This window comes from Coturnix japonica, chromosome 12, assembly GCF_054131305.1.
Source record: "Coturnix japonica strain WE chromosome 12, WE-NBRP24, whole genome shotgun sequence".
In the NCBI taxonomy this organism is placed as follows: domain Eukaryota; kingdom Metazoa; phylum Chordata; class Aves; order Galliformes; family Phasianidae; genus Coturnix; species Coturnix japonica.
This window is the reverse complement of record NC_140674.1, coordinates 22,477,138-22,491,057: the sequence shown is the minus strand read 5'-3', so window position 1 is coordinate 22,491,057 and position 13,920 is coordinate 22,477,138. Positions and strand designations below refer to the sequence as shown.

The following is a 13,920-nucleotide window of genomic DNA, read 5'->3' as shown; positions in this document are numbered from 1 at the left end:
GGCGCCGCGAGGCAGCGCGCTCCGCTCCGGGCCGCAGTGCCGCCGTTCGGTGCCCGCAGTGCCGCCGTTCTGTGCCCGCAGTGCCGCCGTTCGGTGCCCGCAGTGCCGCTGTTCTGTTTGTTTGTTTGCTCTTTTCCCCTCAGTGCCGCTGTTCGTTTGCTCTGTTCCCGTATCGCAGAGCTGCAGTCGTTGCGGGGCCGCGCTGCTCTCTGTCGCTGTCTCACGGTTCCGGTGCTCCATGTCCGCCCCCCCTCGCTCCGGTTCCTCGCGCTGCCGCGTCTCGGTGCTGTTGGCTGCGGCCGCCCGGGGGCGCTGTCGGCACATCCTGGTCCCTGCCGCCGCTCGGTGCCGCAGCCGGAGCCGTTACCGCGGACTCTCGCACCTGCAGCGCACCCCGCCCCGTTCCCGGTGCTGTAACCCCGGCTCAGCCCCATTGAAATACAGCGGCCCTTCTCCAGGGGCGCAGCTCCGAGCTGCCTCACTGCCAGGCACCGCCGGCACCGCCCCCCCAGCACAAACTGCTGCTGCAATCACAGCAAAGCGCTGACTGCGCGCCCTTCTCTGTACGTGACTCAAACACCGGGTCCTGCTTCCCGCACCCAGCGCTGTGAGGAGCGCAGCGACCAGGGGCAAAGCCGCTGAGCTGCTGGTGCATCCCGTGCTTGTACCAAGGGGGCTTTGCAATAAACGGTCTGCAGCCAAACTGGGCGCACAAGGTCAGCACGGCCCGTCCTACAGCCCCTGCTCTGACCCGGCGGCAGCGCCCCAGCACGGCCGGGCAGAAACGGGCTGAGGGCAGCACTGAGATCCAGCACCGATGGACCCCACGGCACCGGGGTGAAGGGTCCCCACGTAACACCCAGAATCCAACAGTTTGCCATCCTCAGAATTGACTCACATTTGAGAAGAACTTTATTTAAAATCATTGATTATACAGACTGCCCCCCCCCAGCGGCCGGTTACAAAACAGGAGCTCCCAGGAACAAGGAATGTCGTGTTGCACAGCCGGGTTCTGGGCCCGGGCTGCTTTACACCAATGATTCCAGATGGAAATACGACAACCAGCAAAGTCTGCTCCTTCCCAGCTAACACACGGGATTCATCGCTATAGAAACTCACTTCTATTACTACTAACGTAACCAGATTTTAAATGTCTTCTAAGAAACCTGAAAAAAAGAAATCTTCCTTCAGCAACCGCATGCAACAGCAGACCTAGTTCAGAGCACTTTCTTTACTGCAACAGACAGCAGGAGAGCCCCCCAGAGCCGAGGCCATGAGCGATAAGGAATGATCAATAGCAGCACTTTCATTCGTGATTTAGGTTACATTCTTCTATACAGGTAAGGAAGGTTTGGTTTCTGTTTTTCAGCACTACTGAGAAACTGCAATCAATCATCCAGAGGGAGGCAGCTTAGCACTGGGTCCAGCGCTGGATGACACATCAAGGTGAAAGCGGGATTTTAAATACAATTAGAATATATATTGCGAGACATACTATGCTGTGCCGATGCTGCACACAGAAGCGGAGCTGTGGGCTGGGGGGGCAGTCCTGGTACCTGCACCAGGCCCTGACCCCACACGGCGTTTTACAACTGAAACCCACGGCTCCATGGGAGGTTTCTGGGCTGTACACGTGGTGCTGCCCAACGCCACGAGCAGCCGGGGAGCGTCTCCTCGGGGACAGTCAGTTTGTGGAGCCCCCACACCGGGCAGTGCTGGGGGGGGCTGCTGCCCGGACATGGCGGCTTGTGGGCAGGGAACGTGCCCCAGCTCTATACAAACAGGTGTTTGAGTGGGTCAGGGTGGGAGGCGCAGGGTGAGGTTATCTGCTGCGGTACGTGCCTGAGGGCCGATGCAGCGCCGCATGCTGCAGCCGTGCCCCCCACACCGCGCTGAGCTGCACAGCGCCAGCAGCAGCACGTGGTGATGGTGTCTGAGCGCTGCCGAGATCCCGGCTCCAAACCGAACTGTCTCCAGCCGCACAGCGAATCACACGGAGCCGGGAGCGGAGCTCACAGCGGGAACCGGGCCCGGAACCCACGGCCAGCAGTCCGACACGTCACGTGAGCACGGAGGGTGCGTTGCTGAATAAGCAGGTCCACGATTGGGGCTCAACAACAGAACTTTATTGCTGTGTACATGGTGCTGCTCAAGGCACTGCGGCACGGCAGGGACATCGGAATGGCGGCGAAGGGCCTGGAATGCGGCGGGGGGCTCACATCCCCATACGGATGCTCTGGATGATCTGGAAGATGGCTGCAACACAACGGGGGTCAGCGGGGGGAAGGGGGGGGGCAGGGCTCACCGGGATCACGGGGCTCACGGGGCTCATGGTGCTCACCTGATCCACACACCACGAAGATGAACAGCGCCAGCAGCCACGGACCGACGGACGCCTTGTCCTCTGGGGCTGATCGCTGCGGGAACAGCAACGAGTCAGCACACACAACACAGCACAGCACCGAGCACACACAGCACCGAGCACACACAGCACCGAGCAGCATGCAGCACAGCACAGCATCACACACAGCACTAAGTCAGCATCGCACAACACGGCACCGAGTCATTCATCATCACACACGGCACCAGGTCACACAGCACCGAGCACCGCGCGGCACCTCGACACGGGCCGCCCCCGTCCCCGTTCCTCCCGCACCCACCGCCGTCTTGGCGACGTTCCCGCGCTGTGTGATGTTCTTGCTGTGCTTCTCGTTCGCCATCCGGATGCGCTGTTTCGCCACCATGTTGTTGCCGTTCCGTTCCGTGCCGGTTCCGCTCCGCTCCGTGCGCCGCGTCAGCACCGCGCGGCGCCGCCCGCCGGAAGTGCTCGCTCGAGGCGCCGCCCGCCGCCAACCCGCGGCGCCGGCGGGAACCGCTTCCGGGGCGGGCGGCGGAAGCGGCCTGTCCGCGTCACGTGACCGGCGGCGCCTCTCGCGCCGCGCGACGTGTCGATCCCGGGGCCGGGCGCGAGGCCGCTCACCCGGAAGTGGAACGGCCGCCAACATGGCGCCGCCCGCGCCGCTGCTGGCAGGTGGGAACCGGGCCCGGCCGGGATGTGCGGGAACCTGCCGGGATGTGCGGGATCCTCCGTGTGCTGCGGGATCCTCCGTGTGCTGCGGGATCCCGCCGGGTGCTGAGCGCGGCGCGGCCTGCGGGAGGGACCGGGCGGGGGGCGCGGAGCCGAGCGGGGCGGGATGGGCGCTGAGCAGCGGGATGGGATGTGCCCGGCGCTGTGCCCGGTGCCGCCCGGTGCCGCCCGGTGCCGCCCGGTGCCGGCTGCTGTTGCCGTTCCATGTCCCCCCTTCATCCCGCGGTTTGTTCCCGTGACGCCCCGTGTCCCAGCTGCCGGGGCCACAACGTTCCCTATAAGCTGAGAAGGAGCAATTCCAACACGGAACTGAGCTCAGTCCGGCTCCGGGCAGTTCCTGACGCTGCGTGTGTGTGTGTGTGTGTTTGTGTCCATGTCTGTGTCCGTGTCCGTGTCTGTGTGTGTTTCGTTCCAGTGCGGGGCTCCGAAGGGCTCTACATGCTGAACGGGCCGCCCAGCTTCACGGAGAGCACCGTGTTCCAGAGGTAACTAATGATTCATTGTCATTTAATGCCATTAAAGCACAGGGGCAGCCCCCGGCCCCTCGCACAGCACGAGTCGCTGTGTGCTGAGCTGGGAGGAGCCCGCAGGCAGCACGTCCCGCTCCTGCTCTGAGCTCTGCCTTTAAGGGGTTTTTAAAGTAAACGTAGATTCCAGGATTGAGGCAGGTGTCAATACGTGAATGTGTCCGTACTGACGGCTGGTCACAAAGCGGCTTTGAAGGTTTTGTCTTTGCCTGGCTGGATGTTCCCAGTGAAAACGAACAGTTGGAACAGTTCAGTTGGGAAGGACCATGGCAGCTGTTATGGTGCATCTGCCCAGCTGTGCTCCTGTTACACAGTGTGATTCTGGACTAAACACAGACATCACTGCGGTGCTTTAGTTCTTTAAATCCCTTCGGCTGTTGCATTGGAACACTAACATGCATTTCTTATTCCTTTAGGGACTTTGGGAAAAACTGCAAAGCTGTTGCTTTTAGCAAGGATGGCTCCCTCTTTGCCTGGTGCAACGGAGAAAAGTTGGTACATTTTATGATGCTGGTCAATTTATTTTAAGCAAATTGGATCAATTTTGCCGTATTTACCTTGTTTATGTGAAGGCTGTTGAAGTATTTGCTGTATTTGCTAAATATTAAATGAAGCACTTGCTGTTTTCTTCCTAGTTCTAATGCAGACGTTCCCCTGTGACCTGGGTCTGCTTTAGTTGTTCTGCTTGGTGGATTTTTCTTCCTATTTCCCAGTGTTTGGTTTTCTGGGATCGGTCCAAGTAGCAGAATCACAGAATTATTATTGGTAGCAGAACCATTGCTGCTGGTTGTTGTTTTCTCCTCCATGGTGGTATATTCTGAGAGTCAGTGAGTGCTGGGCTGCTGCTCAGCTGTGGAGGTGGAATATTTTTCACCATGTTACAGAGTAATGTGAAAATGTGCTGTGTCAGACCTGAGCTGTTAACGAGGTTCCTACGCCTTCGTCCAGCATATTTTTATTCAGTTTGATCTTTAGCCTCTTCTACGGCAGCAGGGATGGGTGGGATCTCAATGGCTGGAGAGTACCTTGCCTCTGACTCAAAGTGTCACAGATTGAAGTACAATACAGGCTTCGAGCAGTGCTTTCACATTGTTGGTTTCTGTTATGCCTGGGTGTCTGGTTTTAAAATCTGTTCCTTCAAAAATTTAATAAAAGCAGGAGCAGAAAACAGAGCTTCTGGTTTTGTACCACTGGGCACATCTGGGACAGAACCAGATACATGGGAAGTTACCTTGGCAGTTGGATCTTCTGAGCGTGTTTCATTGAAATACCATCTTTTGGTTCCAGAGTAAATATTGTTAATGTCACCAGTGCAGGATTACTGCGTTCCTTTGATCTTCCTAAGGCAGTTTGTCTTGAGTTCTCACCAAAGAATAACATTCTGGCAACGTGGCAGGCCTACTCAGGTGAGTGTTTACCTACTGCAAAGGAACGCAGGGTGAATGTGTATTTTAATTTCATTTAAGTCCATTACTTGATTTGCCGTTGTGACACATTCACTGGTTTAAGGAGCAACATAAAAAACAAATTCCTTGGTTACTGAAATGTATAGGAAAGGAGGAGAGGGGTGTCAGCTTCTTAAAGCATCTGGTATTGACCATTCTCACAGACATAAGTCAATGTGTGTGTATTAATTGTTGCTCTGTTGAGTAAATGGAATGTTCCCAATAAATGCTGCCTGATTTTGTGCAAATGGTACGTTTCAATAATATGCTGTTCAAGCAGTTTGTAACATGTAGATAAATCATAGGTTGTCTCAAAGTAATTACATCCCCCTCTGGGCACAGATAACATTAACATTTCTTCTCTCCTCTACCTCTGTGTGGAGTTTGTTCCTGATTCAGATAAGCCACAGCCTTATTGAAGTGTGTTTGGTGTAAATGCTTCCTTTAAATGCAGGGGTTGACGGTAAGGTAAGGGTGTGGGGTGTGCTGTGCCATGTGATGCTGGCTGTGGGCTCTGGAGGTTTGTTAGGAGGTGTTTAAAACAATGCCCCGAGGTCAGTGTTAATAGTCTGGTGATGGAATCCCTGCTCTTCTGAATGTTAGTTCCTTCTGCAGGCTGAAAGTCTGGAAGGTTCTATCAGGTAAAGCAATTCACATTCTAGAATTTAGGATGGCAGGAAGTGGAATGTTTATTGTAAAGTTTGGTTGCTCGTAGAGTCACAAGTTCAGACATCCTGGTTCAGACAGGATTAATCCCAGGTGACCACTGCTTCAGTGCCTTGTTTCTGTTGCAGCTGCCAAAGATGGCACAGCAGGGGCACCCAACCTGCAGCTTCATGATGTAAAAACTGGGAAGTGTTTGAAGTCTTTCATCCAGAAAAAGATGCAAAACTGGTGAGTAACATTTCTAGGTGTTAATTGCTTGCAAAATTGGATATGGCAAATAAGTACAACTTGTAGTGTTGTGTTGGCTTTCAGAATGTTCCCTACTGCTTGCTGAAAGCAAGTAACTGTTTGTAAGTATTTCTTGCTCGATTCCTATTGTTCATTCCTTAGTGTAAATCCTTCGTCTTTTTGCACCAGATTGAAGTATGGTGAGACAGTGTTGTTTATCTGTGTGAAGTGTATTGTGCTTGAACTTGTTTGGCTTTAAAAATGGAGGAGAAAGATATCAGGGATTGCTAAAGATGAGTATTGTTCGCTATTTATTTATTTTTAATTGTCATTATTTGAATGTAGGTGTCCCTGCTGGGCAGACGATGAGAGCATTTGTGCCCGGAATGTGAACAATGAAGTGCACTTCTTTGAAAACAACAACTTCAGTAAGCAAGTATTTCTAGGAATGTCATTATGTTCTATATAGGCCTCTTTTTTTCCCCCCTACTTCTTTCTCGTCTGCTGCATTGCTTCCTTTTTTGTTGGTGTTACTTCTTTACTTAAGAGTTGTCAAGGTGTAATTCCTACGGGTTGTTATGTGAATGAGCAGCGTTCAGTGCAGAACAGCCTTTGTGAAAGCCTCCAGTCGGGAGTCAGACAGTAAAGCTGTGAGTGGAGGATCCCTGACTGTAATGGTGTGTGTTATCTGGGTGTGATGCTGCCTCCTATGAAGGCAGCACAGCTGAGATGAAGAATGCTGCTTGCCTAAGGCACAGGCTGTGTGCAAGTAGGGTTAAGAAGCTTGCATGCTGTTTAAACTTCTACTAGATTTCAAAGCTAGGCTTGGTTTGGGTTGTTTTTATAAACAAAACTAGTCAGGGAAGGTAATGATTGTCAGTCTTCATATCAAACCTTATTACCCACGATACAGACTCATGAGAAAGTATAGCTGAGTATTCTGGGCTGCTCTTTGATGTCATCACACCTGTAATTTCTTGGGTTTGTTTTCTTTTTTTTTGCAGATGTAATTGCAAATAAACTCCATTTGCAAAAGGTTAATGATTTTGTGCTATCACCAGGAGAACAGCCTACCAAGGTACTTCTGCTCTTTGATTCCAATTACTTACATGGTTCTCTTCAAACATCATTGTTATTTGGGTGTGCTGTACTGGTAGTGAATAGACCTTGTGCTACCAGGAATATCATCTGCAGTAAAAACCTCAATGCTTTGTTTTAGGTTGCTGTGTACGTTCCAGGCAGTAAAGGTGCACCATCATTTGTTAGGCTCTATCAGTATCCCAACTTCGGTGGCCCTCAGTCTGCACTGGCCAATAAGAGTTTCTTTAAAGCGGACAAGGTGACAATGCTATGGAACAAAAAAGGTATTTAATCGCTGTGAGTTTTACATCTATTTTTTGTGTGTAGTTAAATACTGAAGATAGTAATGGCTGCCAGCACAATGTTAAGGTTGCAGTTCTGCATACCCTGCAGCGCTCACAGCATTTCCATGGTGACTTCTGTGGTTTGTTTGTTTTTCCCCCTTGTTGTATCATAATTCAGAGTATTTTACGCACTGGAAAGTTCAGGAATTGAGTTGCAAATTCAAATTGAATTTTGCATTCTGTAGTAACACATTCAAGCTGTAAACAGAAGTTTATGCATTGGTATAATATTTATACTCTGTAAAGTTGTGGATACACAGACATACCATGATTGGGATGAGTAGCACAGTCCTCTGCACGCTCGGCTGTTTGTGAGCAATGAGCTGATTCAGAGCAACACTGATGATCAGTGTTTAATGATCAGAATGCCTTGTTTCTGTCTTAGATGAAAAGCTCTGTTGCTGCTACTGAGCATCTTTTTTTTAATGTCTTTGAAATCATGTTCATTTTCTTACAATTCAGCAGCAATTCAGCTTATAGTCGCCTCAGACAGGAAGATCTTAGTTTGATTTTGATTAATGTTCAGGGGGAGTTTGAGGAGAGACTGATAACAGCACTGACATGCAGGCAACTAATCGTAAAACTCAGCGTCAGACTAATTCTCTTTGTGTATGGTAGCTCATGAAATAGCTTATGTAATATTCAGTGACTGTACTGAAATAACTGTGTGTGTTCTGGCAGCCACTGCTGTGCTGGTCATAGCCAGCACCGACGTGGACAAAACAGGTGCTTCGTACTATGGAGAGCAAACCCTGCACTACATTGCAACTAACGGTGAAAGTGCCATCGTACAACTACGTGAGTAGCTCTCAGGTGTTCCTCATTGTGGTGTAGCTCTCAATAGTGGGAACTGCTGCTTCACCAGCTTTTACTAGTTAAAATATGCTAATAATTTTCTTGAGAGACTGCACAGGAGCAGGACTGCCTTTGTTTGACAAGGGAAGATCTGAACAATGGAGCTTAATGTTTGAGAATCTGAGATATTACAAAATTGAATTGTTCCAGGTAGGGGTTTAGACATGAGATCGATTGTTACTCAAAGATTTGGAGAGCAATTTTTTAAAGTATATTGGAAAATGGAGGTTCTGCATCTTGTGTAGTAAAACAAAAGTAATTCTGTGATATAAAAATGATGCAGTGGGGAGGAGCAAGGAGACATTCTTCATTTCAGTGTTTCATTTGAACTGAAAGTATGTTTGTTAATCTCCTGTGTGGTGTTTTTTCATCATCTGGCTGCTTTTGAGGCCCAGTTTGGAAGGTTTTAAAAGGGAAAGCACACAGGGAGTGCAGTTGCAGGGCTGAAAGATAATGAGGTTTCTAAAGATAATGAGGCTTCAGGATAACAAGAGTGAACCAGTTTGATATTTTGAGTCAATGTTCCAAGTTAAGGATGACCTTCGGAGCACGTGGCACTTACCTGAGCTGTAGGTAAGGGCCCTGCATACCTCATATGAATCGCAATCATGAATCCATTGTTTTTCAAATCTCCTCATGTTCTAACTCCCAGAATAGCTTCCAGCAGTATCGTGTTCTCATGAATATCTGTAAAACCGTGGGAGTTTTTTTTTGTCCTCTCCTACTTTAAAATCTGTCAAAAGAATTACCGCACATGACCATGGTGCAGAGGTAACCTAAGTCGATACTTCAAGCTCTGGAAGCTGAGCCATGTAGTATTTCTTGAAGTAAAAGAAGAGAAACTAGTATCCAGCTGGTATAAAACTCCTGTTTTTGCAGGTTTCCAGTGGGGCAGTTTGAGAAGGTCCTGAGATAACATACTTGAATAACAAGGAATAAAAGGAATTTTTAACTTGAAAAAGTATGCTTACTGATAAAGTGCCGGTACTGACCCTGCAGAGGTAATTAGGAATGGTTGCAGTTATTGTTGCAAACCTTAATGAAAATTATGAGAACTTAATGTTGTTTGTTTCTACCGCTGCTGTTAGCGTAACTCATTTTCAGTCAGTAATTAAATTATAGGACTTTAGTGAAGCGTGAAGATAAGAACCATCGATAGCTTTTCAGTACAAGTGAAAATGAGACCATCTCGTAACAATGGCTGCATGTTTTCCTTTTCCTTTAGCAAAAAATGGTCCTATTTATGATGTTGTTTGGAACCCCAATTCTGTCGAGTTTTGTGCTGTGTATGGTTTTATGCCTGCCAAAGCAACAGTTTTTAATCTGAAATGTGACCCTGTGTTTGATTTTGGAACTGGTCCTCGCAATGCTGCCTACTACAGCCCCCACGGACACATCCTGGTACTAGCAGGATTTGGAAATCTCAGGGGACAGATGGAAGTATGGGACGTTAAAAACTACAAACTCATTTCCAAACCGGTCGCCTCCGATTCCACCTATTTTGCCTGGTGCCCTGATGGGGAGCATATTGTAACAGCTACGTGCGCTCCTCGGCTGCGAGTCAGTAATGGGTATAAGATATGGCACTACACCGGCTCTGTTTTACACAACTATGAAGTTCCATCGAATGAGGAAATGTGGCAAGTGTCCTGGCAGCCGTTTTTGGATGGAGTGTTCCCAGTGAAAGCAGTGAAATACCAGGCGGTCCCGAGTGAATTGCCGAGTGCAGAGCCCAAACCTGCGCAAGCGTATAGACCTCCAGCCTTGAGAAACAAACCTGTAACAAGTTCCAAGCTCGTAAGTGGATCGTTTCATGTGTGCTCTGAACTGCTGTGTTCATTGTTTTGCCCATTTTTGGGAGGTTGGCCTCAAATATGTATACATTTTTAATGAGACGTTAGAAGGGTAACCAGACTGACAGGAATGTTATGGAGCATGTTTATAGGTTTTCTTGATACTCCTCTTTGACTGATGCTTTGCTCCCTGTTTGAGAGAATTTATTCTAGAAAAATAAATTTCTGGGGAGGGCAGAAGGCAAAAGATGAAACAATCACCCTTCCCTCACCCCCAGAAAAACCTACCTGAATAGCAACAGCAAAACTAACCCAGCAACCCAGTTTTCTTATCATATGATTTTCTGTATCGTGCAGCATGAGGACGAGCCACCTCAGAATATGAAACCACAGTCAGGAAGCGGTGAAAAGCCAATGTCTAAAACAGCTCTGAAAAATCAAAAGAAACATGAAGCAAAGAAAGCTGCTAAACAGGTACAGCAAAAACTGTTCTTTCCAGGATAACGTTAAGTCAGTTTTCAAACTGACACTGATCAGACCTGGAGTGGTGATATTAGATGCACTGAAAGCCATCTGCTGATTTTGGGTGAGTGTTCTTCTGGGATGGGTGGTCTGTTCCAATTCCACGAAGGCAGATGTAAGAAGATGACTTAATGACAGCTGTGACTAGTTGCTGTAAATGTTGATCTTAACATTAGTTTCATTTACATAATTGTGCATTTTCACCTTCTGGCAATCCACGAGGTTCTGTCCAGACTGGGAAGGTGAGAATGGCCTTGCTCTGCAGGCCAGGCCTATGGTGGGTTACCAGGGCAGACCAGAGAGCTCCATTCTCCTGTTTCACTCCTTTGTTTGCTAGTCTTCAGCTAAGCAGATAAAAACCAACTGCAATTTTTATACAAAGTTCTGAATTAACATAAAAGGTTGGGTTTTATGTTTCTTACACCACTTTAGAACTCTGTCTTCAGAGATAATGACTCAGCAGTCTATAAATTGTTTGTCACATCACCCTTACTGACGTTTTCTCATGCTGTGTATGGTTCTCTTCAGGAAGTAGAAGTTAAATAGGAAACAATGTGAGTGATATTCTGAGAAGAGCCATTACCTCCTTAATATGTAGCACAAAACATCACAGCAAGTCACTTACAAATTTTGGAGAATGGTAGCAAATCAGAGAAGGAAGAAATATTAAATAGATCAATTCAGATGATTGAAAAGATTCATCAGGTTCGTTGTAATCTGGAGATAGTGTGATTGATTGGTATTATTTCTTTAATCTTACAGGAGGCCAAAGCTGACTGTGGTCAGGAATCCACGCAGTCCTCAGCATCACAGAATACACCACGAAGTGCTGTGCCTGTTGTGACATCAGGAGATCCTGAAACTGACAAGAAAATAAAGAATTTAAAAAAGGTGACGGGGCCTTATTTTATTTTCTGAGCAACGTATTTCTCTAAGAGATGGTCTTTAAGATTTAGTCTGTAATGTGACTTGAGCTCAGTAGGATCACATTTACATAGATGGTAATTTGCTGAATTTGACAACCAACTTCCTTTGCATTTCCATCTTGTGAAACGGTAGAAGTCATCATTTGCTGTGTCTCCTAAAGCTCGTCAGCCTAGGCAGTAAAAAAGCTGCTCAGAAGTGCATGGAAGAGCATTCCAGTATGTTGTTATGAATATTGCTGCATGTGCAACGGGATCCTCACAGCTGAGAAGAAAGAATGTAGCTTAACTGTGGTTATTCTTAAAAAGCTCCTGTGTGAAGTTCCTGTTCTTGATCTGCTTTCACCAGCCCCAAATGGAACCTGCTTTGATTCAAAGGGTTTCATGTTTTGAGCATACTTCTGAGTGTTATTAAATCTTGCATCTGAGAAGGAAACTATGCTACATGGTTTTGAATTTCTTCCCTAAGCTCTGAGTGGTGGGAGCGCAGGGTTCACTGCCAGTCTTGGAAATTCTTGGATTTAAATAATTTCAGATTGGAAGTTGCTCTATTCAGGCTAGGGAATCTTCTCTGTTCCTGTAAGATCCATCAGAGGTTTTCCCTCTTGGCTGCCTCCCGCTTTTCATGCTTCAGCCTTCTCAGGAGAATGTGTAGTAAAGAGGGAAAGTGTTGGAGGAGCTGCTTCTGGAAATGGATTTGGCCCTTCAGTTGGATGGTGTGTGGTGTCGTTCAGAAACAGGCATTCCTGTTCTTTAAGGGGCATTAAACAGGCACTCCTGTTCTTTAAGGGGCATTAAACAGGCATTCCTGTTCTTTAAGTTGTCTTGTTCTTGGGGGGAAAAAAAATCACTTATTAGTGGGATGTTGTGGACTGAGCATCTGCAGGTGCTTCAAGGAGATGTGCCTTCCATGCTGAGATCAGCCTCCTGGTCAATCTAGCAATTGCATGTGCAGGAACTTGTGTGACTGTATTTCTGTTTTGGCTTACCTGTGTCCTTGTTTGTTTGTTGACAGAAACTAAAGGCAATCGAGCAGCTGAAGGAGCAGGCAGCTGCTGGCAAACAGCTGGAGAAAAATCAGGTACTGTTAATGTTTGTACAGTTCGCTTCTTGTTTTTTGCCCCATGTTTGCTGTGTAGCTCTTTGTGATGATACTGCTCACGTTTTGTAAGATTTTGACCTGTTCCATCCTTTTAAATTCAAAATCAGACACAGAGTTCCCAGCAGCGAGCGTTCAGCAGAGCACACAGAGCACACAGAGCACACAGAGCACACAGAGCACACTGAGCACACAGAGCACACTGAGCACACAGAGCACACAGAGCACTCTGAGCACACTGAGCACACAGGGCACACTGAGCACACTGAGCACACCTGCTGCTCATTTCGTTGGCACTCCTGTCTGTGTTTCCTGTCTTTGTTTCTGTCCACCCCCCGCCCCCCAAATGAGGTGATCCCTGCATTCATCATGTGGCTGTAACCTCAACTTCTGTGTGTTACGTAGAATACTGTGCACTGTGACACAGAGTGCTAATGGAGTGGCAATAAGAGTGTTTCATTATTAGGCTGGATCTTGGTCTTACAGTGACCTTGTCTGCAAAAACCATGGAGTTGCTTGAGCTTGTGGTATGTGACTAATGGTGCTTTAAACAGCTGGAAAAGGAGTTGGTCTGCAGGAAGAACATGTGAAGTGAAATCCTGCATCTTCAGACAGAAAATACATGCAGTTTGGTGTGTAAATCGCACACTGCTCTGTGATAAGGCTGTTTGCTCCTGGGTATATTATGAGTCTCGTTTGTCTCTCCCATTCTTTGTGAGTTAATCTGTACAGCTGTGTTGGACAATGTGATGGCAGTACAATGCATTAAAGTCAGCTGTGTTCCCAGCTGGGCTTCAGCTACGAAGGGAGCCGATAGATGTGGAAGGGAGCCGATAGATGTGCTCTGTGACTTGCTGTGATGACCCGCTGACGGGCAGGGAGCGGTGCAGCACCTTCACAGCTGCTGCTGCTTTGGTTTCCTGTCTGTCCAGCCGTTGCAGTTGTGCGTTTCCTTCCAGCTGGAGAAGATTCAGAAGGAAAGTGCTCTGCTGCGGGAGCTGGAGGACTTGGAGCTGGGGCTGTGAGACCCCACGGAGCCCAGAGCGCTGCTGGCACAGCTCACCCTGCGTGCGGCGCACAGCGACCGGCACCGCGAGCAGCTGGGGCCGGGACCGGAGCTGCCGTTGCTGCGCGGTTCAGGCGCTGTGTGGGGCGAGCAGTGAGTGCACGCAGCGCTGCGGGGAGCAGAGCCGGCCTGGCCCAGCTGTACGCGGTTTGAAGCTGCTCGTTGCCGGTGGCTGTAGATAAGAATAAAGAGCATTTAATAGAAGAAGCGGCTCTGTTGTTGTATGATGGGATAACCGAGCCGTGCTGTGCCACCAGCGGGAACGGGGCTCGGCGGCAGCGCGG

The 13,920-nt window shown here is 48.5% G+C and overlaps 2 protein-coding genes across 5 annotated transcripts; one reads left to right on the top strand and one right to left on the bottom strand.

Moving 5' to 3' along the window:
* Positions 1 to 2,104: 2,104 nt before the first annotated feature.
* SERP1 (stress associated endoplasmic reticulum protein 1) lies at positions 2,105 to 2,825 on the bottom strand. The gene is made up of 3 exons (XM_015872143.2): positions 2,661 to 2,825; positions 2,342 to 2,417; positions 2,105 to 2,256 (listed from the first exon to the last, which is right to left on the bottom strand). The coding sequence occupies exons 1-3, from the start codon at positions 2,742 to 2,744 to the stop codon at positions 2,216 to 2,218; spliced, it is 201 nt and encodes a 66-aa protein (XP_015727629.1). The 5' UTR covers positions 2,745 to 2,825; the 3' UTR covers positions 2,105 to 2,215.
* Positions 2,826 to 2,978: 153 nt separating this feature from the next.
* On the top strand, positions 2,979 to 13,840 carry EIF2A (eukaryotic translation initiation factor 2A). Of its 4 annotated transcripts, none has more exons than XM_015872136.3 (14): positions 2,979 to 3,031; positions 3,504 to 3,573; positions 4,032 to 4,106; positions 4,903 to 5,021; positions 5,855 to 5,954; positions 6,300 to 6,382; positions 6,959 to 7,032; positions 7,174 to 7,318; positions 8,060 to 8,176; positions 9,459 to 10,030; positions 10,384 to 10,500; positions 11,311 to 11,439; positions 12,487 to 12,552; positions 13,530 to 13,840. In XM_015872136.3, the coding sequence occupies exons 1-14, from the start codon at positions 3,004 to 3,006 to the stop codon at positions 13,593 to 13,595; spliced, it is 1,761 nt and encodes a 586-aa protein (XP_015727622.2). In that variant the 5' UTR covers positions 2,979 to 3,003; the 3' UTR covers positions 13,596 to 13,840. The 4 variants fall into 4 exon arrangements, 3 of the variants coding, with proteins under 3 accessions (XP_015727622.2, XP_085369596.1, XP_085369595.1); XM_085513470.1 differs by lacking the exon at positions 13,530 to 13,840 and adding an exon at positions 13,057 to 13,230; XM_085513469.1 differs by lacking the exon at positions 13,530 to 13,840 and adding an exon at positions 13,037 to 13,209.
* Positions 13,841 to 13,920: the final 80 nt, after the last annotated feature.

Bases quoted from the DNA above. Each gene is read 5' to 3' on its own strand.
- SERP1 (XM_015872143.2), bottom strand. From the start codon at position 2,744: ATGGTGGCGAAACAGCGCATCCGGATGGCGAACGAGAAGCACAGCAAG. The intron at 2,418-2,660 runs GTGGGTGCGGGA...CTGTTCCCGCAG, and splicing joins GGAACGTCGCCAAGACGGCG to CGATCAGCCCCAGAGGACAA. The intron at 2,257-2,341 runs GTGAGCACCATG...GTTGTGTTGCAG, and splicing joins CTTCGTGGTGTGTGGATCAG to CCATCTTCCAGATCATCCAG.
- EIF2A (XM_015872136.3), top strand. From the start codon at position 3,004: ATGGCGCCGCCCGCGCCGCTGCTGGCAG. The intron at 6,383-6,958 runs GTAAGCAAGTAT...TTTTTTTTGCAG, and splicing joins CTTTGAAAACAACAACTTCA to ATGTAATTGCAAATAAACTC. The intron at 7,033-7,173 runs GTACTTCTGCTC...GCTTTGTTTTAG, and splicing joins CAGGAGAACAGCCTACCAAG to GTTGCTGTGTACGTTCCAGG.